We start from the raw sequence: 25,987 nt of genomic DNA, 5'->3' as shown, positions 1-25,987 counted from the left end.
ATATTGGAAGTGTTCAAAGCTAGTACTGTAATGTAAACATGTCAAGAAAACAATTATATTAAAATTCTTTAACAGTAAAACCTGTCACTCATCAATACATTTGTGAATGATTTTTTTTGTGTGTTTTTGTTTCGGTGTGGCATTCAACTTTGATTATGTTTTATGATTTTAGGTCAGAATGTTATTTTTGACCCTGAGAACAGGATGGTTAAACCTGAGGAACACTATGGAGTAATGCAGTACGCAATTACCACTGCTCAAGTTGCTCAAAATCACATCTGGATCAGCAGCAGACTACAGTACGTTTCTAAACTTTTTTGGGGGCAGTTTCAAAATACCACCTTGGGGCCCCCACCCTGTAAAATGTATCATAAAATGCATCACTGGGCAGCTGTCAAGGCCCCTTAGTGGTCAGGAGCCCATTTAATTTGAAACAGGTGAAGCATAGGTAGATCCACCCCCGAATGTCCTATGGAGGCAAATATAAATGTGAAAGAAACAACACTCAACCAAATAATTGCTTTTATTGTGTTGAAAATACACAAGTTTTTTTTTTTTTTTTTTACAAAACAATTGTACAATTTGTGCACTTCATGCAAACAGGTTGGTGATTCAATATGCAAAGTTTTACAACAGCACAAACCAAAAAATCTGAGAGGAAAGGAAATCAAGGAAAGATAAAATGATCTGAATTCTCTATGGATATTTCACAACTTTGTAATACAATGTTAATGGATATGTGCAGCTGTTAGACTTAACATGCTTTACTACAAAAACAAAACCAGTAAACTTTACTAATACAAGTCATGCTTTGGTTTAGTCCAGCTTCCATTTATGCATTGGGCTTATCTTTATAGAGGATTGTTTAAAATTTGGTAGTTCATGTTCATGCCATTGTAGTGGTCACGCTTTTAAACTACGGTACAAATCATTTATTTCACTTGGTGATGGTACCCCAAGGACCCTCTTAAAAAATGTTTTCATATTGAAGCCATTTCAGTCCATTCTAGAACTCCCTTGCTGGTACAACGGTGTTGCAGTCCCTTTAAAAGGCACTGGCTGTCATTACAGGATGTGGGAGTTCTGCCCATTTAGAACGCAAACACACGACCAACCAGTCTTATTTTTACCACCACAAGCTCTTTGTGTATACTAATAACTTTGTATTGCTGTTTCGTTTATGTGAAAAGATACCTTATAAGCTACTGATTGTTTTTGTGCCACCACAACTTTGTGGTAATAGAACAATTTTGTCCTTAGAAAAATGCAATAACTTTATACACGCTTAAAAGAAAAACTGAAATGCACAAACCTTTCATTGTTTGGGGGCAAAGCCCCTGCTGCAAAATACTGTCCTGTACATTTTAAGCAGCTGAAGTAACCACGAGTTAGGTGGTAACCTAGTTGCCAGGAGTCTTAATGCAATGTGAAAATAATCTGAAAGTGATCCGGGCTCTTTGGTTGTGCAAAACTCAGCGGACCATTTAAGGTCAGTCAAACAGTTCAGTAGTACTTATGGCCACACAAGTGCCGCCATAAAAAATAAAAAAAAGTTTAATTGCACATTCTCTGTTTTTAAATACATTTTGGTTTCGTCATGTAGAAATAACAGGTGTGTTTATACATGAATATAGTACCCCTATTTCAGGGCACATGGCTTCACATGTGTTTGTAATTGCTCAGGGGTGTTCAATTACCTCCTTAATGCAGGTATAAGAGAGCTCTCAGCACCTAGTCTTTTGGTCACCTTTGGAAACTATTATTGCCGTTTATCAACATGAGGATCAAATTTGTGCCAATGAAAGTCAAAGAAGCCATTTTGAGACAAGAATAAAGCTGTTAAGAGACATCGGCCAAACCTTAGGCTGACCAAAATCAAAAGTTTGGAACAAAACTCATTGGGTGGAGGTTCATTCTACAGCAAGACAATGATCCCAAACATACTGCTAAAGCAACAAAGGAGTTTTTCAATGCTAAAAAAATGGTCAGTTCTGGAGTGGTCAATCACCCAATCTGAACCCAATTGAGCAGGCCTTTCATATGTTGAAGAGAAAACCTGCCCCTGAACTAGGACTAGCCCCCAAAACAAGCATGAGCTAAAGATGGCTGCAATATAGGCCTGGCACAGCATCACCGGGGAAGACACCCAGCAACTGGTGATATCCATGAATCAGACTTGAAGCAGCCATTGCATGCAAAGGATATGCAACAAAATACTAAACATGACTACTTTCATTTACATAACATTGCTGCGTCCCAAACATTACGGTGCCCTGACATTTGGGGAGGATGTATAAACACTGCTGTAATTCTATGTGTTGAAACCAAAATGTAACCCTTTATTGTGCACTTTAGCCACATGTGATGTTTTGTATTACAAATCTAAAATTCTGGAGTACAGTGGTAAAAAAATAAATGATGGGTTTTTGTCCCAAACATTATGGAGGGCACTGCATGTACAATACAGAGCCAGCCAACCACTCAAGTTCTGACATATTCCTTACATGACAATTACAATAAAAGGCATTTTACTCAGAGCAATACAGTTTTCTGGCAATACACATACCATGCACTGTTTGAATTGATACGATTAACTACTTATAACTAGATGAGCCAACTTTTGTGCTAAAGCAACTATGAGAAGAAACAGTGCAAACCATCCTCAGATTAAATCTTGATGAGTCCTTCCTACAAGTCATGATAATACTGCTATGCACACAAGGACAGACATAATGTAGGAATCTGTACTTCAGCAAACACAATTTTGTGAAACCTGAGAATACTGCAAATACAGTTTCCAACCACTTTTGGACTTACGTCAAGTCTAATTCAAGTTTCTGAACTGTCCAAGGAGACCAGACACTCCTAAGGCACAAACTATGGAACGGAATATCAAATCACTTTATGGGCCACATCATTCATAGCCCGTTTCAAATGGATATTGCCTTATCAATGTGCAACTCCTATACTGAGCCCGCAATGAAATCTCGACTCAAATCTCAACTGTCAATTAGTGGCCCACAATATAATTTAAACAATGCAGCAAGTAGCATCCATCATTGTCCCTGATAAGACGCCCATTAGAAAGCACATTGTGAAATGTGTAAGCAGCTCAACAAAGGCTAGTAATAAACTAGGACTAAAAAGAGAACAGCTCATTATTTAAACAAAGGGCACTTGTATCTTAAATTCTACTTGCATATTCATACATTCCCTTGCAACTTCTTCGGAGGGATGCTTCGATTCAGTTCACATGCACACAGTTTACCTATACAGTGCAGCGGACTCCAGACATTATAGGCTGCTATAAAGTAAGCTGAAAGCCATTTTTATGGGACCACATTTGATGTAGGTTGGTTGCTTTTGACCAAACCCCATTAAATGACACTTAAACGTCCCATTGTTTAAAGGTAAGCACTACTCTACTACACTCATACAACATTAACAAAAACAAAACCCTTGCACCACTATGTCCATCTCATAGTGCCTAACACAAGCAATAAGGAATTCACATTAAAAACTAATGAATACTGATGGCCAAATGGACCACAATTTCATAAAGTAGTTCTGCTTGCTTGCTATGTTATCTTCAAACATACAGTCCACAGTGGGCTATAAACAGGCAGAAAACCTATAAAATGAGCCTTCTTCATTGTGGAATTCAGCATCTCATGATTAGGTTCAAGAAGTGCATAAACCACATGTAATGCAAGAGACGCAACAGAGCTTCTACATTCATATGCTACTTTCCATGAGGACAAACGTGAACTTAATATTAGCGGATGTAGTAAATGCATCCCAAATATACAGAATTCATTGTCGCATGGCAAGATGGCAGCAAAGAAAATAAAAAATAATAATAGTTGCAAGCAGAGAGGTAGGCAGCACACACACGAGAAGGCACTTGCATGTCAGTAACACAGAGATTCAAAGTTATCCCTAACCCAGTCTCAAAAAGACCCTTCAATGCCTGATCAGAATATCAAAAAGGGCTCAGGATTGAGCTGAGTCAATGTGAAAATCATTGCTGTAATTCAAATGAAAAAAAAAACCAAAAAAAAAACAAGGCAATGTCTGTACACGTACATGTACAGTGTTTGTAATAGTTTTCACACACTGACATGGCTAATTTGGCCATGCCCTTCGTATTGCGTGTGGATTCGGAGCTTCACACGGTTACACATGCGTGGGCGTGTCGTGCGTGTGGTCAGACCCCCGGCGCAGGAGGTGGCTCGGGTCGAAACCCCAGTGTGTTTAACAAAGAGGCAGGAAGCAAGGCCATGCAAAGAACCCGGCTCTGAGAGAGAAAGACTGATCCCAACAACAGCAGAACAAGCAGCATCTTGATGGACAATAGGTTTATTGGAGCTGCGCCCTGCCTGCACCCCCCCAGGTCCTCCGTGCGTTCAGCACTTCTCCCCCTCCATGGGGGACATGGCGATGAACGAGCCGTTCTTCTGCGGGTCTGACAAGTCCTCGTCCGGCTTGTCACTGACCTGCTTGTAGTCCGTGTCTTCCACTGCAGTGGTCTGAAAACAAAGAGAAAAACGACCATAAATGTCTACTATTTATTTTCATATATTTATTTAATTTAATAATAATAATAATAATAATAATAATAATATTTTTTAAAAACGCCCGTCACTTTAGGAATATAAAAGGTAGTAGTCGGAGGGTTGCCGGTTCGATCCCACCCTGTGTGTGTCAAACTTTTCCTGATCAAGACACCTAACCCGCAAAAAATGCTCCTGATGAGCTGGTTGGTGCCTTGCATGGAAGGCCAATCGCTGTTGGTGTGTGAGTGAGTGTGTGTATGAATGAGTGAATGAAAAGAATCAATTGTACAACGCTTTGGCTATATATAAATGCCAAGCATTTACAATTTAAAAAGAAAGCTTGTTCAAACTAATGTAGAATGTCGTTGCATTATTTCGCAGTAATAAAAGTGAAGTGAAGTTTGAGGACAGAGTCCAAGCACACAACAGGGCGGCTCCTACCTTCTTCTGTCGGGACCTGACGATGAGGATGATGAAGATGATCAGGAGGATGGTGCCCAAGCCGACGATGAGGAGGGGGAAGTTGGACACCAGCATCACCATTAAGAGCATCGTTCTCATCTTCGCTGCCGATTCATCGTCAATCACCACCGACTACAGGGGGAGGGGAAATGTGTCACAGCCAATCAGCTCGACTTCAACCATGACACAGTGATGGATATGTACAGAACGGGGACCAGCGCAGTCAGAAATAAGAAATTGGCTCTCTATCCAATATCGCATTTTTTTATACAATATGCTACATGTTTGTGAACATAATGTACGGTCTGTTCAGAGAAGAAGACTTCTTACCTCATTTACAAACAAAACTGGAAAGACAGTCGGTTTAAATTTCCTGGTTACGCTGAAAGAGTGAAAACATAAAAACTTTCATTAAAACTTGCTTTAGAAAGTGTCAAAATGTAACTATAGTATATGATTACATAGAATCAATTTGATGATATCAGGAACATAAATGAACATTGAGAAAGCAGCGACAGGTTTAATGACTTCAAAACGGTCCTCGTTGCAGGAAGAATAGCTCTGCACTCACGGGAACCCAGAGATTCTTTTCAGATGAACGTTTATCTGGGCCCTCTTGGATGCTCGGATAGGGATCCCAAGGGTCTGCAAATTAAAGGAGATTAGGAACAAGACCAGTTGTCTGTTGATCATGCAAATTGCAACAGAGCAGTTTACCATCTCCTCAACATAGTCCTCAATTTACTTCGTAGTTACATGAAAAGTAGACTAGATTTTAAATTGGGTAGGCAGTTCTCCCTCAAAATACCAAAATACGAGTCAAATACGAGTGTTGAAATGTAATGAAAATGCCTCTCCTGATGCATTCTAGAAAAGCACACTAGATGGCGTTACTAAGCATTCTTGAAGAACGCCTTCCAAATTCCAAGCATTATGAAATAATGAGAAAAAAAAAAAAAAAAAAAAAAAAAAACATCCAGGGCCCGGTTATAATCTTTTTCTTTGCTTGTACATCTTGGTTTTATACAAACAACCATGCCTGCCCTCCTCCCAGCTAACTAGTAAACGCGATTCACCCCCATACCGGATTAATGTCAAGGAATGTCTCGTGGTGCTCTTGGTTTGGCGACAGTCCTTCCACGCCGTTTATGTACTCCTCGGCTCCGTGGTAGAAGTGGGGGAAGGAGACCACAATGGGCGCGCCTGCAGAGAAGGGCGACACGTCTCGGTGACTCGCGGCTCGACTACAATAAACCCTGTGGGAACTGAAACGGCATGTGACCGGCGCGCTGACCTCAGAAGACCTCACCGCACGAGTCACGGGTCGGCACATGGCCTACCGGTGCAGAAGAAACCAGATGGGGAAAGCCAAGCCGTGCACTGGCCACATCCCACGCAACTGTGCGAGGGTTCAACTGCCATGCACGTACGGGGGGGGGGGGGGGGGGGGGGAGAGAGGTGATGCAATAAGACTACTCCCCAAGGCCTGTTTTACCCACCAACGCTCACACAACGAGAACACAGTGCTCCATTTCACATTAGAAAGGTTTTGTTGCATTTCCCAAGGGGTGACTGTCCTGGCTCCTTGTCTGACAGCTCTCCCCGATAATCTATCCCATGCATGCACCAATAGGCAATGCACAAGCACAGGAAACAGGAGAACGCTGTCCCATTGTTACACGAACAGATCCGTGCGTCACATACTTTTACTGTGCACGTTGTCCAGCTGTCTGCTTGAGAAATTGGCTTCCAGGCTACACTAAAATGATCGCTTATATTAGTTTCCGTATTACAGAGCATACTCTTTAAGAAACCTCATAGTGTACATGCTCATTTGTGGCAGCAAATGTAAGAGCAGTAGAGTTCTACGCAAGCTCCTCAGACAAATGCAGAATACTGAAGGTCTATGGGAAGTTCACAGCAGCTTCAGGTCAGAACGACGATAAAAGTTACAAAAATATGATACACTTTCTGACCATGAGAACAAGACACGACGTGAAATAACAAATCAGGAGGGTTTTCTCCTCAAAAAAGGGCGCCTTGGTACTGGGCCTGACCAGCTGCAGCACAAAGAGTTGACGTGGATTGCGAAAGATATCAAACCCATTATCGTTACATTTTTTGCTTGGTCTGTTGAGTCGGATCCAAGGTCTGTCTAATCAGCGTGAGACCAATGGCAAGGCTGCCCTTAAGCAACTCCCTCTCCACAGTAGTGCCTAAGACTGCCGCAATACTGGCAAACCAGTAAAACCCTAATTCCAGCTCCAATTTCAAAGTCACAGCAGAGGGCAAACGGTGTTACTGGGACAAGCAGCAACAGTGAGAGAAATGGCAGTATACCAGAGGTCCATCTGTTGTGTTTGGCAACAGTGGTCTGTGTGAATGTCGCACTCTCTGACACGTGAACACGGGCGCACACACGAGTTCTAGTGAGAGAGGGTCACCTACACCTCCCCCTGCACTACTCCCTACCCCCCGCCCCCGCAGCCACCTGACTGCAATTAGCAGCCTTTGGGTTCATAGAGAAAATTAGATACAAATGAATTATCAACGACGGCTCAGGAGATGGCAATCGTGCACGGACATACTTATAGCGGCCAAGTATATGAACCAGTAAATCAACCACAAAGACTAACGGCTATGAATCATGTTCCAGTCGAGTACTCCGATCAGGTGACTGGAACTGCAGCAGCCCCTGTCCCTGTAGTCAGGTGGTCTGAGCAGACTGAGGGAAGGGCCAAACACCGTGGAGGGAGTGGAGAAAGGGAGACTAAAGCAATTGGAATGAGCCCACAAAAAAATGTATTTTCCACTCCTAGCCCCAACCAATCGGGAGAGGCAAAAAAAAAAAAAAAAAGTGAACATTTGGAAATCGAGACAACATGAATTAGCCAAATGGAATATCCTGGCTCCTTCAAACGTCAGTTCAAAGCCACATCAGTTACAGATGAGGCAGATGCGTGGCAGATGGGGAGAGGTGGATCCACACGCCATTCACACTGTACTGTCACACTTTCCGAAAAAATACTTCCTCATGTTTCCTTTCTCAAAGGCAAGATTGTCGACTTCCTAACTTCCAATTCCAGCTCCTAGAAGGAACATTTAACGAGTTGGAATGTCTTTAAAGATGTCGGACCTTGATCGATTCCAGGTCAGGAGCAAAGAAAAGAAACAAGGCTGCAGGGTAAATAAGGCACTGGAATGAGCACTGTGTGCTCGGACGGGGGGGGGGGGGGGGGGGCAGACAGAAATCCGTAGCGATTAGAAACCTGGGAACCGCACCACAAACCACAGGTGGGCCACGATTGTTATACCCAAATAGTCTCAGTAAAGCTGCAGCTTTGAATAACAGGCAACATGTACGCAGACACGGGGGGGAGAGGAGGAAGATGGAAGAGGAGGAAGATGGCCGTTACCTTTTCGGCACTCCTTGACCTGCAGCACGCCCGTGCCCAGGCAGTTGCCGGCGGGAACGCAGAACCCCTCGTTGGCAGGGTTCTCCTCGTGACTGGCCAGAACGTCTCTTGGGGGAGCGAAGCGGTAGGCGGGGATTCCCTTGATCTCGACCTCCTTCACAAACGTCACGTAGATGGACCTGGCGTGAAGCGGAGACGCGTGTCAAACACCCTCTTGTGCACAAACGTTACCCGGCGGCACGAGCTAGACTGGGCCGAGCAACGTTGGGATTTTCCTCTTCATGAACGCATCTCAAGAGGAAGTCACATCTGCTGATTTAATCATTATCGTTTTTTCAGTATGCAAGCAAAACAACAATTTTGTGTCTAAGGTCCCCCCCCCCCCCCCAGTGCATAGCCCTACATCTACTGTTGATGTTTAGCTCCACTCACATGCAGTACTCATTGTTTGTGCTGTACATAGCATTCACCAAATTCACAATAAATCTCATATCCCATCTTAATAGGATGATATGCTACAGGTCAGCTGTACAATGCATGTGGTTCCTTAACCCAGGATTTAAAATCCATAAATATAAAATATTGCATTATCTACATGGCTGCAGAATGAAAGCCTAAAACCTTTCTTTGTTGTAAAAGTTTTTTTTTCTTTTTTTTCTGTTCTCTCCCAATGCTGTTATAAGCAGAACATTTTCCATTTCCTAGTTAGAGCACATATCAATAGGTCTGGAGGCACATGTAATCCGGTATCTGGATTCAGGGTGTTGACTTTACAGCCACAGGGGAATGTAGTCTGTTATAGTAATCTATTAGACACTTCCTTTTCCTATTTACTGGATTAGATTAGTAGAATTGTCTGCTTTAAGGTCACAACAATGCAGTGGCCAGGCGTGACCTATGAAGTGGGTGAAAGGGTTTTTTGAAAACAACCACATGCTACTTGTCTGTGTTCCAAACAATGTGGAAATGACAACCATGCCTGTCCAGCACATTCTTTCCACTTTGAAAAGGGGGTGTAAGTTCATCCCAGTTCCAGTTTCAGGTCAAGGTTCTCACCAGAAATAGACGCCACGGCATCAAAACAAATTCAACGTTTAATGCGGGTGAAATGGCACTTCGGGAAGGGGAGAGCAAGACACAAATAAGGATTCATTGCGATCAGCACATACCCGTTCTGAACTTTCCCGTCTTCCGTAAGCATGTTCAGAAATGAGAAGTCTTTGATCAATGTCAATGCCACAGTCAAGGGAGGAGAGATCAGGAGTCCTAACTCAAGTAATTCCTGAAATCCCACCCAATTTCAATAGGAGTCTTGTATCTTTAGGTTAGGCCTGCAGCTGTGAGCTCTAGCTAATACCTTGGAGGGAAAACTTCAGTTCTGGTGGTCTTCTCCATTGACAAGACTATACTGTAATCACAGCCAACGGCCAACTTCTCAAAAATGAAGAACCGTGAACTTTGCATTAGCCTCCTCCCTTGGTGGCTCCACAGCTATGAGGAGATCGGCTCCGCAACATAAAGCAGCCCAACACTCCTCATTGGCCCTGTACAATGCATCTCTTTATGAGTACAGAGATCATTTTGGACTGACCAACAGCCCCCTTCCCAAAACTCTATTATGTGAGTGCTATAAAACCAGGCATTGGGGAAAATATAATCACGTACAAAGGTTACTCTTTGTTAAAAGTGTGTGCGTAGCTCAGGCATCTATTAAAAAAAAACAAAAAAAACTTATATAATACAGGGAGTTGGCTAGTGTTTGTTTTCAAAGGGCCTTATCTCCTCACGAACACAATTGCTTGGGACTAGTCTTGGAATCTAAAGTGTGTCCCATGGTTTAATTACTTCCATGCAGAACAAAAGGTGCAGGAAATTCAGAGCTGAAAGTGATCATTCTGTGTTTCAAACAGACGCCGGACCTAGGAGCTACACCACATCACACACTATTCAGGCAACAGTTCACAGTGAGGAAAAACAATAGAAGTTTGAAAACAATACTAAAACACATTTTCACAGACACAGTGTGGACCTCCGATTTCTCAGTGGTCTGCACCGGTTGTGTTTTTGGTTCACACAGCCACACAGCCACACAGCCACACAGCCACACAGCCACACAGCCACACAGCCACACAGCCACACAGCCACACAGCCACACAGCCACACAGCCACACAGCCACACAGCCATGCAAGGCCCCGACCAGCTCGTCAGGAGCGTTTGGGGGTTAGGTGTCTTGCTCAGGGACACTTTTGACACAGCCTGGGCAGGGGGATCGAACCGGCAACCCTCCGACTGCCAGACGACTGCTCTTACTGCCCGAGCCATGTCACCCCAAGACTTCCACAGCCAATCAGAGTTTACTGCACAGGGGGGGGATGTGAGAGGATGGCAGACCTGCAGAGGTCTGCGGTGAAGACATAGAGCTGCTCGTCTTTGGACACGAAAGGGTGGAACCCGCCGCCGTCAGTGCCGTTGATCATGTTGCTCTCTTTGGACGTCCACCACGTCGTCTCCCTGCAGCGGAAGACAGTGAGAATCATACAAAATGAGTCCTCAAGTTACATCACATTATTGCCATTTGGCAGACGCTCTTATCCAGAGCGATGAACAGTTGATTAGACTAAGCAGGAGACAATCCTCCCCTGGAGCAATGCAGGGTTAAGGGGCCTTGCTCAAGGGCCCAACGGCTGTGCGGATCTTATTGTGGCTACACTGGGATTAGAACCACCGACCTTGTGTGTCCCATTCATTTACCTTAACCACTACGCTACAGGCCGCCCCTGTAAGTCATCCTATAATATTCACCTGCACTGGCCACAAAAAAAAAGAAAGAAAAAAAGCCAGATTGTGACCAGAATGGTAGTAGTAGCCATGTTTATTCCTGATTCAGGAACAATATAAGAAGTTTCTTCCCAGTTTGTTTTGGTCACGTTTAAATAAGCGTCTACAGAATATTGGTAGACACCTAGGGCCAGATTTACGCGCACGAAACTCGCCGCAGAAACCGCGGCCTAATGAGGGTGTGGTCACAGTCTGTGTGAAACGAACGTCTTATTTAGGAATGACAGCAACACAATCAGCAAATTGGACTGCCTACCAATCACATTTTGCGAATGAGGCAGATCTTAAACGGCACAGTTTCAACTCCTGTTTTGTGACTAAATTTATAGATATTCCAGCTGTAGCAGCAATTATTGTTTGAAGTCCTCCAAATGCAAGATCCTAACTATTCCCAGGACAGAATCGGAACATTGTGTGGGAGGTTCCACAAGAACTCCACAAGAATCTTTTCTGCCAGTTCCATGTCTTCACTCATTGTTTTCCGTAATCGTTTTCTTCCAAAATAAACACACAACCCTTTTTTTCCTTAGTTTAGCAATGAAATTTGAGCTGTTTCTAACAATTTTCTGTTAGAAACAGAATGTTCTGTTCTTTCCATGATGGACAAAAGCAATTAAAAGCAGCAAATCAATGCAATTAGACTTTTTTTTATTTTTTATTTTAATTTTTTTTCAATAAAGGCAACACATTATTGCACTTGTTATGATCACTATACGACCATATTCCACTGCTGCGCATGACAGATTGGTTCATTTATTTTGTAAATAGTGTCTGTGGCAAACACCCATCCTTGCCTGGTTGCTAAATCTGTACCGTATGGTCATTTCTTGATTTCAAAAATGCATGTTTCTGGGGCATATCTGCACTTGAAACTAGTCGCAAAAGGCTTAGTAACTCTGGCACATGATATAACATGTTGATTAATGGTAACTGCTAAAATATCACAAGATGTTGCTGCCAACCTGCAGCTTTAGCCAATACTTATTACATTTACAGTTTGGATATATCCAAAAGAGACTTCCTCCCAAACGATCACAAAATCTACGGTGCGCTTCAATGCGTTTGCCAAACTCCCGTTTCAACAGTGCATCTTCTCAATGACTATGGGATTCAGAGAGATAATTGTGAAGGATGGCCGTAACACTACATTTGGCCGGTTATCTGCCTTGATTGCCTGTGGTGCGCCCTTCTTACCTTTGGCCTTTCCAGGTGTGTATTTTGCCAAAGTCCATGTAGTTCTCCTCTCCTGTGTGGAAGACAAATTCACCACTACTGGTTCCATTTTTCTGCAAAAAAAAAAAAAAAGATAGAACACACACACACACACACACACACACACACACACACACACACACACACACACACACACACACACACACACACACACACACACACACACACACACACACACACACACACACACACACACACACCTTAATGTTACCTTGGACAGAACCATTCACAATTTTATAATAGCGGTTGTTTAGTAGGCCTCATGGGCAACACCGGATTCAAATGTCAGAAAGTCCTCAAGTGAATTATTTTGCAGCTGCATGTATAACCTCAGTCAATCTGCAATCTTCCTGTATGACGGGCTTATTTCATCCGGAAGGATACTAGAAAATCCACAGGTCTAAACGAGCAATAATGCACAGAGTTGGAGATGGTTCTCTTCATTTAGAGACAAATACAGGGCAAAATACAGTTATTTTGTTGGCCTACCTTATACATTAAGCCAAAGTACTCTTCAACTTCAGGCTTCATGGAGTGCACAGAAGTGAGAAGTGGGTCTTTGTAGCCCCACAGTATCTCGTCTACAGAGCGGGTCATGAATATTCCAGAACCTTTGGAATTCATCCACATCGACACCATGGTGCTCATGAAGAAGTTTCCACTCATTTTGTTCATCACCGCCTGCCATGGGAGGGAGAGAGAGAGAGGGAGAGGGAGAGGGAGAGGGAGAGGGAGGACAAGGAAAGGGCGAGTTAGATACGCATACAGCAATTCTATCAACATGAGAACCAAGAATGTTTCTCAGCAGTCACCCGGCTTCTACGAGCAGGTAGGCCCTTTCCCCACACCCACGGCCGGCCCCACTTCGCTCACCAGGGCGGGGATGTTGATGGTCGTCACAAGGTCGACCTCAGGGTCGCCCACTGACTGCTCAGGCAGAAATACAAAACTCTTGGCAGTGTGGGCAGAGACCTTTGTCCCATTGTCCACGAAGGTCACATTCTCTCTCGGCCTGTATTCCCTGTTAAAGGCAAGGGGGGGGGGGGGGGGGGGGGCATTCAGCGGTCAAAAAATACCCACACCACACACCTGCCCCATGCTTTACAATTTCTGCAGGGCCGGGCAGAGAACCATATAATTGCTTTTCATCATCCGAAGAACAATTTCTCAATACCTCATATACTCAAATTGATACAGGAAATACAATTTTCCTCAATCAGTTTTGTAGTGTGCTGCCCGCAGATAATTCAAACCAACAAAAGCTGCAACTACAGTCTCCCATGCTGCGGGCACATTCCTGCGTCAAATCTATATTCTCTTTGATGATGTGAAGGGTATAGACAATATGCGTCTTTAAATCAACAATTCGCTTAAATACCATCTAGAAAAGTATATACTGGTATGTATAAGAATTTTAAGAAAAATTTTTTTTGCTAAAATAAATAAGGTTAAAATAAAACCTTAAGCCACACACAGAACAAAATCTTTTAATTAGTTTCATAAGTGTTGTAGATTTACTCAGTGATCAATATGTGCTGAATATGCAGACGGAGAATAGATCAGGATGTCCTCAGTTGACTGGCTGAATGTGAAACATTTTAGGAGTGTAACCCTGTCTGTCGTCATCGTGGACTTTTGAAATTTGTTTTGTGATTCACCCATTTACTTTTTATTCACCCGTTTACCTTTAATGCAATTCCCTTCAAATATGCAGGAATGCAAAGCTTAGAAAAACTAAAGAACAGTGGCGTGAGTAAATTCAAAACTTTGGAACTATACTTAGGTATAGCTTTACATTTGATCAGGCCAGATCATTCAACATGCACTAATCCATGAGCAATAACTCAATTTTCACACCCAGAACTTAGTATTTTTATAGTATTACGCAATACATTTATGCTCAAATGGACATTCACAAGAATCATAACAGGGCAGAAAGCAGTTCAGTTCAGAAATCAGAAGATGCTTTTTAGCAGGAGATTTTCAGCACTTTCTGTTGGCAAATACAGATTTTAAGACTTCACTGAGCAGCATCTCATTTGAACAGGAAATTACATTTCCCCACTATCGTTAGCTGTATCGTTATCAAAAACCCAAGGGTCACAACTTAAGTAGTCAGAATGAGTTCACTCATTAGCCGTACATCCACATTTGCATTGATTTCACATTTGAAAATTGCATTATATTAAACCCCTATAAAGTTGCCCCTTGCTGGGACAAAACCAAATGCAACATTCTGCAGTGTTTACTAAATCAGTATTGACAAAACAGGAAATAATGAGATATTAATTTCCTGTCACCGTGACTCATCACGGTCAGGGACATGGTAGTGTGTGATCGTAAGACACAATATTCAAAACATCTCGTGCTTCTTGTTTAGAAAGGCTGGACACAAGCAGTAAGTTGAATTTGGCCCCAACCCACACCAGCTGACATCGCCAGCTTTAACCTTCATACAATGTTTTGGGGTCCATTTGATCTTCAAAACAGTAAACATAAAGGTGTTGTGTGTTGTTAGCTTTACCATCTGTAGCTGTATAAAATGCAAGAAAATATTTTTTTTCTCTCTGACTTCTTTGCGGATGATTGTGGATGATTTCCGTACACTTACCACAAGCTCTAAAATGAGATGTTTCATATCGATTAATAAAAGGTTAGTCAAGCTAGTCAGACTATAAGAAGGTGATACAAAGAGTGAACATTTTGCCATTTACAATAATTTTGTGTCAATTCAAATTTTTGGGATCAATTTGACCCCAAAGATAAGTGTTCATAAAATTGTAACACATAATGAGGGTTAAATAAATCACATCTACAAAATGACAATAGGCACACGGCTGATTCCACAGTGGCCCAGGGGCTGTTTTAGAAGCCCTACCTGAAAGTGTATGGCCCAACTTCCTTGACGGTAGCCAGGCCACCAGAGAGAAACACCTCTGGGTTGGTGACATTGAAGAAGAAGTACTGCATGTATATCTTAGCAGGAGGGGATTTCCATGTCTTAAACACCCGGCTTCCTTCCGTCAAAGTTATCTCCTGAGGGCAAGAGAGACAACGCAACTTTTGATTAATAATCTTGTGTACACTCATAGCCTCATAGCCTACAAGCTACAACTAAAAGGCTACTGCCTCGAGTGGAGCATTTCCGCAAGGTACTTCACCTAAACTGGTTCAGTAAATATCCAGTATTAGAATTTTCTGTGTTTGTAAAGAACAGAATAATTTTTTTTATTTTATCCAACTTGTACATTGCAACATGCAGTATCGTCAAAAGCTTGCTATTCCATGGATATGCCAAAAGTATACATTTGTTTTGCAGTAATTAAATAAATGTTTGGTGGAGACACCAGAAGAAAACTATTTTAAGAACATTTTCTATAATTGCTAAAGACATTTTAAAATTGTGTGATATACTTGTCTCAGGGAAAATCTGGGCCCAGGCAGGCAATGCTACAAGCGAAGACACTCACCTCACAACTACATGAATGTCAATGGGAAGGACTGCTTATCAACTGCAATAACATATGAACTACAGGCACAAGCTAATTTTTTTTTTTTTTTTTACTTTTCTCAAAGCTCTAAAGAGATCTATTATTTTAGGATATTCGATTGTTCACCTTTTAGCTCAGAAACCGAGCCAGGTTTTCCAACGACACTCGCAGAATTCATGGCTCACTCTGAACTCTGAGCATTAGCAATTCTAATGAGCTCAATTGCCACCAAGCGCATTCCAGAGCCAAGAACAGTCACAACGCTTGTTAACCGTTACTGTCTGACTGCATTAATGACCAACAGTGCCAGCAATTAACCCCCTAATCACCTTCTAATAATCACAATGCCATAATAACAGACTTCAAACACACAGTTTGGCTGGCTAACCAGGTAGTTGCCCATTAGGGATTTCTGTTCATCGAACATATTGGGTTTAATGTAGAGGTTCACTGTGTAGCATATATAATTCCACGCGTTTTTTTTAAATCAGATTTCAATTCTCATCTTTGAGGGGGGTGTGTTCTATCAGACAGAATAGCCAGCTCTACAACATGGTGCCGGTTATTTGTGAGCAGAGTTTTGGGGACAGGAGAACACTCATGCTGAAGCCTTCAAGCTCAGATGCGGCGCCAATGGAAACTGCTGTTGTAACCTGAAGGTTGTAGGTTTGATTCCCGGTACAGGATTAGCTTAGTTCCCTGGAGCAAGGTACACCCCTAGACACCGAAAAATAGCAAACCAAAGTAGGTAGTCTGCTGCAACAAAATTTGAAATAACTGGCTACCTACGGTTTTCAAAGCTGCTACCTACAAAAATATTTAGCAGCTTGGACTAATGGTGATTGACAAAAATGTATGACATTGATGTTCTCCTTGCTGAGCTGAAACAATCACATGAACTCAGAGCATTTCTCCACCCCCTCAACCCCCCGCTCCCATCCCCCACCATTAGCAACTCCCATGACCTCAATGCCACCAAGTGCATTCCAGCACTAAGAACAGAGTCACTGTGCTTGCTAATCGTTGCAGTCCTGCATTAGTAAAAAATCAAGTCAAGTCACCCATATAACCCCATATATGATCACTGCTTTGGCACTGTGGAGATGTAGGCACGTACTCAGGAGCCTTGAAATTACACCACGGCACTGAGAAGGTGTAACTGTGAAACTTGCAGCGGGAGACCATTGAAGTATTTTGGGAGATTACAGCACCTGACTTGTGGCGAGCACCCCACAGTGTAACCAACCCTCCCAACCCCACCACAACCACAACCACAACCACCACACTTCCCTGGGACAATTATATTCAGTACCGTTATATTCACCAACTCTTCACCTGTTAACTAGTATGTGTGACATGCAGGTATGTAGGCCAGTAAGCATGCTGTGGCTAAAACAGGCTTAACACACAAAGAGGTTTAATTATTCCCCAACAGCAATGCACTGTATGCTAACAGTTTCTGTCAGGAGGAAGTGCGGCATGGAACGGCTTAAGCATATCAGAATGACGAACAATACGTGAGGCCTGTTTGAGTTATTACAATCACTTACTGTTCATACAAACACACACCCATACACACAGAAACACACATAAAATGGAAAGCAGTATTGCCTTCTCAGGTTCAACAAAAAAATAGAAAGAAAGAAAGTAGGAAGGACATTTTTAGCAAGTGTCAAATAAGAATTGAAAGCCTTTTCCCTTACTACACAGTTGTGTAGGAGTGGGAGAGGGATTGAGGAGCAAAATAACTGGTAAATCAAACCTGCAAACAGGGTTGAAGGGGGGCAAGCAGCCCAGGGTCACCATGGCAACTTGATCGGATCATGTTAAAAGTGTGGCTGTAAGCACTGATAACACGTTTTATGTCAACTGACTAAAGATTGGGTTGGTCTGAAGATGATCTGTGCAAGATTGGACAAAATATGTTGAGAACAGGTGGTCATGTCTCAGCTTTGATATTTACCAAGATATCAGCATACATAAGAATCTTTTTTTTTTTTTTTTTTCAAAATACATTAACAGTTATTAGCAGAGACATTTTTGCTTATTGCAGCACCTCCTGAACATCAAGATACATCTAGTGTCCACATACTTTTGCCCATATAGTGTATCAACCATGTTTAGTGTCAACACATCAAAGCATTGCTGAAATATGATCCTCCCGTTTGGCGAATTCACCGACGATTTTGATGGACTGTAAAAATGGACACCAAAAATCCATCTGATAACTTTTGTGAAGCTTGGATCACCTATGCACAATCTCACTTTTTTGGATCTCCAGAATTATGACCGGACACAACAATCACTTAAGAGAGATACATCAACACTTATGAGGCAAAAAGTTGTTTTTGCTGATTGCAGCATCCCTCAGGGGTCAGGTGTTTCCTGAAAATGGGGTCCTGAGCCCATGTACCAAGTACAATCAATATTTTTGCTTCACATTCTCAGGAAGTCTGGTGTCTACAAATCTTGTTGTTGAAATATGAGCTCACTTCCTGTTTGGCGTTCGATTGGCTGTGACAGACAAATGCTTTCAAAAATCCAACTGTCAACTTTTGTGAGTCTTCGTCTAAACATTAACTGTGGCAAGTTAGGTGAAGATTGGACAGAATTTGCGGCCTGTGAAAATTTTTTAAACTTCTTCAGAAAATCCAATATGCACAGGCCTATGCCAAAATAGCATTTTTTCTTTTTTCTTTTACTTGAATCAGTAAGGAACACAAAATGAAAGATCCAGGATCTTTCCAGCCCAAAAACATTTAGGAGTGGGCCTTTAACCCAAATGTCCATGAATCTGGGGTAAGGGGTACCAAGTGCTGTGACCGAATTAAACAAATAGAAAAAAATAGGCTATGCAAACATTTCAACATTTTAATTGGGGCAACTATCCCAGATATAAAGTCCAAAGATCACATTTATTCGAGATGTGCAATAATCTATGAGATGGACATTTGTTTGACCGGCAAGCCACCAGCTTACTTTGAAATACAGCAGTTTAAATGTTGCCGTCAGTGAAAACACTTTTCCACCAGTGAGCTAAAATAAGCAGTTTTATAGCAACAGGATAAGCGTACACCTGCACAGCGTGCACCACGATTCTGATGAGATTGAAGCGTTGCATCTCTACTCACACTCACCACTGTGAATGTGGTTTTGGAAGCCAGAATATTGTAATAAAGAATCTCGCGGGGGGAAAAAAATGCATCAATCAATCAGCTTAAAAGGCATGAAATCCATGGAGTTACTGCTGCTTATTAATATCAGCAGGGAAGAAAATACAAACACTGGTATGAAATACACTTTGAACTAGAATATTGGGAATATACAAGTATAAAAGCCCAGTTGACAAATGGGCAGAGACTGATGCCAAAGAGCTTGGACGGAGAAAGCGGGCAATCATAGCGATCAGCTCCAATTGCGCTTTAGCCTAGCTGAGTGGCTGGGAAATGCCAGGCGCAGACATACTTGCACAAGTCTACTGTCCCTCTCAGAGAAAAGCCAGAGAAAAGGATCAATTTCAACAGACAGTGCACGTGTGATGATGTGATGAACAGTGACTCGTGCGAACCCGATAAGGACTCAAAAAGTATGGATCAACAACAGCTCATCGCAAGAATCTTTCCCAGAGGGACCCATTGTAAAAACAGCGCTGGTCAGCTGGATTTTACTCTCTGAAAGCAAAGCATTCATCTAGAAGCAAACTACAGTACAGCACAATAAAAATTATTTAGGGCCCGGAGACCCAGCCTTTTGCAGATGGATATACTTTTAAATCGAAGCTTGGAAGCAGCTAAAGAAAGAAAAAAAAAAAAAAGTTAAAAGTAGTTAAAAAGTAATCCTCCGTAGTTTCAGCCAAGGTTAGCTTGAACTTGTCCTTGAACCCATTGGCTTTGCCAGCGCTGAGTCAGAATCGATACACGGGGGCCAGTCAGCTAGTTGAGAATGGCAGCGCAGACAATTAGGACAAGGACGGCATGGGACAGAAACTCTCACACCGCAAAAGGGCAGGACCGAGAGCAGCACCCGACAACTGCCTGCCAAAGCCCTACACTTAACAAGGCTCTCTTCTTAAGTATTGTACACAGATTGGACAAACACATTATAAAACTGTGTTTAAAAATACAGTGTGATTGACCAGATTAAATTATCTGGGTAAGCTCATCCTGTCATTAACATTAAAGAGGGGTCTTCTTAAACGACATTTTTTGGGACATCGCTAAGACTCAAGACTTTGCACTCTGTCGAAGGGTAACGGCAGGGATAAAGGTCATTGGGACAGAAGAATTTATACAAAGTGGTTCACATTTTTTAAGAGAACCATTAAGCACGATCAACATTTTTTCCAGCCAATTGCAACTTAACGGGTAAAGCTGGGATAGGCTAAACCAGTGCTACTCAACTCCACGTTCTACAGGCCACAGTAGCTGCAGGCTTTTGCTTCAACCATGTGCTACACAACCATCCATCCATCCATCCATTACCTTAACCCGCTTATCCTGAACAGGGTCGCAGGGGGGCTGGAGCCTATCCCAGCATACATTGGGCGAAAGGCAGGAATACACCCTGAACAGGTCGCCAGTCCATCGCAGGGCACACACACCATTCACTCACACACTCATACCTATGGGCAATTTAGACTCATCAATCAGCCTAACCTGCATGTCTTTGGACTGTGGGAGGAAACCGGAGTACCCGGAGGAAACCCACGCAGACACGGGGAGAACATGCAAACTCCGCACAGAGAGGCCCCGGCCGACGGGGATTCGAACCCAGGACCTCCTTGCTGTGAGGCCGTTACACAACCAGATTCCATTAAATTATCTTATTATATTACCTGCTTGGTTCAGATAATTAGTGAAATCAGTTGATGTAGGGCACTGTAAGAGCAAATACCTGCAAACACTGTGGAGTTGAGTAGCCCTAGGCTAAACAGTGCAAGAGAACATCAATGAAGATATCCTACTTTGCATAGCCTTAGAAACTTTGCATAGCTTTAGAGCCAATGCATGAATTCATACTGTATGTATTCAAAAGTTTGTGCTCTACCACAAGTGAAACCTTCAGCTTACAAAAGGCATCAAAAGGCATGCCAATAACTACACAAACAAAAGGTAGGCTAGCATCTTGTATTTCCATTGTTGGTTTTGTTCCATTGGTTTTCAATAACCTTTAATACCAGTGATCTAGTCACACAGTCAGCAAACATATCAAACTTACCTCGGCTCACTGGCCAGCAGTAAAATATTCTAACTATTCCAATTCTTGATTTTGCACCCCTTTTTACAGTGTTTGAAATATGTGGTGGATAAGGTGACTTTATACCTGTGTGAACCCGGTAGAAGCAATGACTGAAGCAAAAGAACTAGTAACTCTATTCTGACACAATACAGATGTCCCTATGAGGATATAAATTTACTATTGTGACCAAAGAGTTAAATAGCCTACCCTTTCAATTTCTCACTTGGGACCTGCCAAATTTGTTAATTACTGTTATAAATGGACATTTCATTGAGATGGGAGTATACTACTATGAGAAAATGTAAGTCCTTTGAAGTATGTCACAATGCCATTTGTTATAGCATGCCTTTGTTAACAATTCTCACAGGACCCTTCATTTCAGCGCCTCCATGGAGGTGACCCACATCCTGACTCATAGCTTACCGTCCTGTATAGCCACGAAAAGATCCGCTCTGCTGCTGGGCCCTTGAGCAAGGTGCTTCTTAGTATAATGAACTGTTGGTCGCTTTGGATAAAAGCGTCAGCCAAATAACAATTATAATTATTTTTTATTATTATTATTATTATTATTATAACAAAGAAAAACTACAATTCATTAATGTAACAATGCAATTCATTTCCAACTTCAAAGAGCATTCAAAGTTCTAACTACTGTATGTCATCACAAAGAGAAAGCAGTGACGAGAAAGGGGATTTGTATGCTGTTCTGTGCCTTTTTATTTCGATACTTCGGCTACACCAATCTTCAAGTAATGAGTTTGACTGCAAATAGAACTGGATCCTGTTGAAAACACTGAATGAGCAAGAAGACAACAAAGAATGCGGGGGGAAATAAAAAAATAAAATAAAGAAATAAATAAAAATAAATAAAATTAAATAATAAAAAATAAAAAATAAAAAATAAAAAATAAATAAATAAATAAATAAATAAATAAATAGAAAATGACAAAAAGTTCTGAACATAGTGGTGGGGGTGTTATAGTTTGGGCATGTATGGCTGCCACAGGTGCTGGCTCACAGATAATGCCTTCGTTGACAATATCACTGCTGATAGCAGCAGCATAATTAATTCTGAACTATACAGAAGCATCTTATCTGTTCAATCAAATGCCTGCAAAGCCTTTGGGGGCGACATGGCTCAGGCAGTAAGAGCAGTCGTCTGGCAGTCGGAGGGTTGCCGGTTCGATCCCCCGCCCGAGCAGTGTCAAAGTGTCCCTGAGCAAGGCACCTAACCCCCAAATGCTCCTGACGAGCTGGTCGGCGCCTTGCATGGCAGCCAATCGCCGTCGGTGTGCGAGTGTGTGTATGAATGGGTGAATGAGAAGCATGAGTTGTACAGCGCTTTGGATAAAGGCGCTATATAAATTCCAACCATTTACCATTGGACCGCAAAGATCCCAAGCATATTGCACACCAGTGCTCTCCTCCTTCTTGATGATGTATTTTTAAACAGTTTGGTTCTATAGTTGCCTAATGTTGGACCTTTGTCTCAGAGTAAAAAATAAAAATAATTATAATAAAATAATTATAAATAAAAAAAATGTCATGGCTTCCCATACTGTCATTAGCATAACTATGGTCATCTTGTGCAATAACAGACTCAAGGAAATCCGAAGCCTAGAATCAAGACTGATACTGAAATTTCTCTTAAATTTATCTTATACCTGAACTAACAAAAATATAAAATACACCTGACTAATCAGAAAGAGTCAATCGTCGCTGGATAAGAGTGTCTGCCAAATGAATGTAATGTAAAAAAGAGCTGAGAATTTAATTGTCCAATTACTTCAAGTCCCGTAAATTGGAGGGACTTTGTATAAAAAAAGATTGTAATTCCTACATGGAACACCGAAAATGCAAATAGACTCAAATTAAAGGTGACAGTCTGCACTTTTATCCTCATATTCATAATTTCATTTCAAATCTAATGTGCTGGAGTACAAAGCCAAAAGAACAGAAATTGTACCACTGTCTAAATACTGTGTGTAGGCTATAGCAGGCGTATTCGAGATGCTGTGTAGTACAGAATGTTCATGTTAACGAAAAACGGTCATAAAATGCCATGACAACAATTAATATGGCAAACCAGTCCTGCCAGGACTGATAAAATATTAACGTACCGGATACGGTATAATTTATTTTATTTTCAACTACTTGCCTGTTCTAAATAGTTACTTTTTATGGTTGAGCTCAACGTGAACAGCCCTGTTCACCATTAAATGTCGATATTTTATTCAGAAAAGCAGCACTTACAGCGTCTAAACGTGTAAAATACATTTAAGAGATTTTAATGTTGCATTCAGTTGTTAATCGCTTCCCCACTGGCCCGCTAACGTTTGAGGCTGAGTTTGGGATGCCTTCCAAACTCCGCGGATTGCACATTTCTTACGGAAAGTCGTCACACACTACACTACTGAAGGGAAGGAAACCTTTGTGCAGCCGTTAGAAAACCAGACAAAATAGACGCACGTGTATACTCCTGAAGGATAATTGCCGTTCATATTGATGAAAGCAGAGTCGATAACAACGACGAGCCAACTAGGAATTTGTAAACTGACATTATATGGACAATTGCTTCTGAACTGCATTCCTCCCCCACTTGATAGCCAGCACGATAAACTGGCAAACATGATGTGCATCGTTCTGTTGCTAGCTGGTTTCTGCACAAATTAGGCTTACCCAAACGATGCAATTAACTAAACCATTACAAGGATGTCACCAACTAGATAGCAGAACATTCTCTACTATGAGATGGCAAACATGACTACAAATATTATTATTAAATCGGCTTACCTTTTTTAAACGGTTTTGAATCAAAGTTGGGAAGACCTGAGCCACAATCAAGGCGATGCCAACTATTAGCAGGTGAGCGCAGACAATCCCGGTCGCGTACACTGCACAGGATCTTCTTGTCATGATGTAGCAGTTCTCTTCAAAGACACAAATCAGGTGTAGATTAGTTTTCTTTACCAAGCTGGTCCGATATCCCTTCGACAACTCGGCAAGAATGAAATTAGCGCTGCACTCAGCTACGTACCGTTAACGTTAGTGGCTTTATTCTCTTAAATTTGACTGCCGCTTATCCTCGTCACGTTTGCTATCTCTTTGCTGTAATAGCTAGACAGCTAATGATACACACACAAAAAAAAAAACTTTTTACAGAATGTTTCTTACCGTATCACTGAGAAGGCACCTTGCAACACTGAAGTCTGCGCCGGCAATTAACGAGGACGGATTTTTTAGCTAGCTTGCTGTGAAACTGGTCTCACACACCACACACAGCGCTAACTAAGGAGGTAAGCTGTCTACACCAGCGTGCTTCGCAATAGACGAGTAAGTGGTGCTCAGAGAGCGTGATGATGATCGTTTGCTTTTTGGGGGTCAAGCAACGTGGGTGTGCACGTTTCACATTTAGCCTACTATGAACACCCGATTGGACGCAAGAGATAATCACTTGTCATAATTCCCCGCCCACCCTTGCCCTTACCGAGAATGGGGAGAGTTCGTTAGTTGTGAAGTTCTTTGTCGTTTTTAAATAAATAGTAGGCTATGTTTGCTTGCTAATTTCGTCGATTCACTTTCTGCCATTGGATGCATACACCGTATAGCTTCAGTTCCCATCAGGCTACAATTTATTACTTGTCTATAACCTAGATATAGCTTAGCCTTTAAAGTGTATAATGTATACTACTGCATGCACGAGATCACCCTGAGAAAATCGACATTAATTTGAAATGTCACGAAATAGGAAATTATTTAATTATGTAAGTCTATTAAAATACATATGGAACATTATCAAAGCTGTTACCGTTCCCAGTATAATTGGCTGTGCACGTTCTAAATGTGGATGAATAGAAAACTGAAGTTGCTTCATGGTATTATATTTACCAGTCTGAGGTCATGAAGTGAATGTGCAGTGGCTTCTTTCCTAGTCTTTCTCAAGGTCGGTCTTTTTTCAAGGGCTACTGAGGTAGCAGTATGAGCTATTCTAGCATTCCCTTCTACATGCTGAATTGACCTCAGGAATCAATTCATTGAGTTTTGCCTGTGTCCTTGGTTCATGCCAAAATGTTGTTACTTAAGAATTAACAAAGGCTATTAACAAAATAGAAGTATATATTTCACTACCAGTGGAAAGAGCAGTTAACTACATTGTGTGAGACGAATACATGTCAAAATGCTCTTTGTATACAGTATGTTCAAGGGCAGTTCTAAAGGGGTGCCACCCTGAATATCTCGGGGCGGCCCTTCAGATTAGGCCCCTTTTCAGGAATTAGCTTTCCAATCTGTACCGGGTAAGGGCGGTCTGTAGCGTAGTGGTTAAGGTAAATGACTGGGACACGCAAGGTCGGTGGTTCTAATCCCGGTGTAGCCACAATAAGATCCGCACAGCCGTTGGGCCCTTGAGCAAGGCCCTTAACCCTGCATTGCTCCAGGGGAGGATTGTCTCCTGCTTAGTCTAATCAACTGTATGTCGCTCTGGATAAATGGCATTAATGTAATGTAATGGGTAAGGACTGAGTACACTACAGGCATCTGCCAAATGCCTAATCTTATGAGTGACACCCAGCACATAGCCAGTCTGCTTTTACCAAGATACGCTTTCTTGTTTTGCTGCCTTCTAAATGTGCGTCAAAGGTGCACGTCAGAAGCACCAATCTGATTTGCACGTTATTGGCTGTTTTGTCAGTAAGTCTGTTTTTAGACACCGTCTTTTCCGCTTGCAGGATTTCCAAATGTGCAGCAAAAATC

The 25,987-nt window shown here is 42.0% G+C and overlaps 1 protein-coding gene across 1 annotated transcript; it reads right to left on the bottom strand.

Annotated features, from left to right (window-relative positions):
• Positions 1–4,343: 4,343 nt before the first annotated feature.
• Positions 4,344–24,643, bottom strand: LOC133142238 (lysosome membrane protein 2-like). Its single transcript, XM_061263335.1, has 13 exons — positions 24,410–24,643; positions 24,029–24,165; positions 15,385–15,542; positions 13,380–13,527; positions 12,996–13,187; positions 12,468–12,559; positions 10,827–10,946; positions 8,435–8,613; positions 6,103–6,221; positions 5,590–5,663; positions 5,349–5,400; positions 4,998–5,150; positions 4,344–4,529 (listed from the first exon to the last, which is right to left on the bottom strand). Exons 2-13 carry the CDS (start codon positions 24,149–24,151, stop codon positions 4,407–4,409), a joined length of 1,533 nt encoding a protein of 510 aa, XP_061119319.1. The 5' UTR covers positions 24,152–24,165; positions 24,410–24,643; the 3' UTR covers positions 4,344–4,406.
• Between the last annotated feature and the right edge of the window lie 1,344 nt (positions 24,644–25,987).

This window comes from Conger conger, chromosome 12 (assembly GCF_963514075.1).
Source record: "Conger conger chromosome 12, fConCon1.1, whole genome shotgun sequence".
In the NCBI taxonomy this organism is placed as follows: domain Eukaryota; kingdom Metazoa; phylum Chordata; class Actinopteri; order Anguilliformes; family Congridae; genus Conger; species Conger conger.
Note: the sequence above shows the minus strand (reverse complement) of the source record. Positions and strands in the feature narration are given on the sequence as shown.

What these genes read in the sequence shown, in the direction of transcription:
- LOC133142238 (XM_061263335.1), bottom strand. Translation starts at nt 24,151, where the DNA reads ATGACAAGAAGATCCTGTGCAGTGTACGCGACCGGGATTGTCTGCGCT. An exon ending in AAAAGAATCTCTGGGTTCCC is followed by an intron (nt 5,401 to 5,589) that starts GTGAGTGCAGAG and finishes TCACTCTTTCAG; the next exon opens with CGTAACCAGGAAATTTAAAC. An exon ending in TCAGGTCCCGACAGAAGAAG is followed by an intron (nt 4,530 to 4,997) that starts GTAGGAGCCGCC and finishes CTTTGTTTTCAG; the next exon opens with ACCACTGCAGTGGAAGACAC.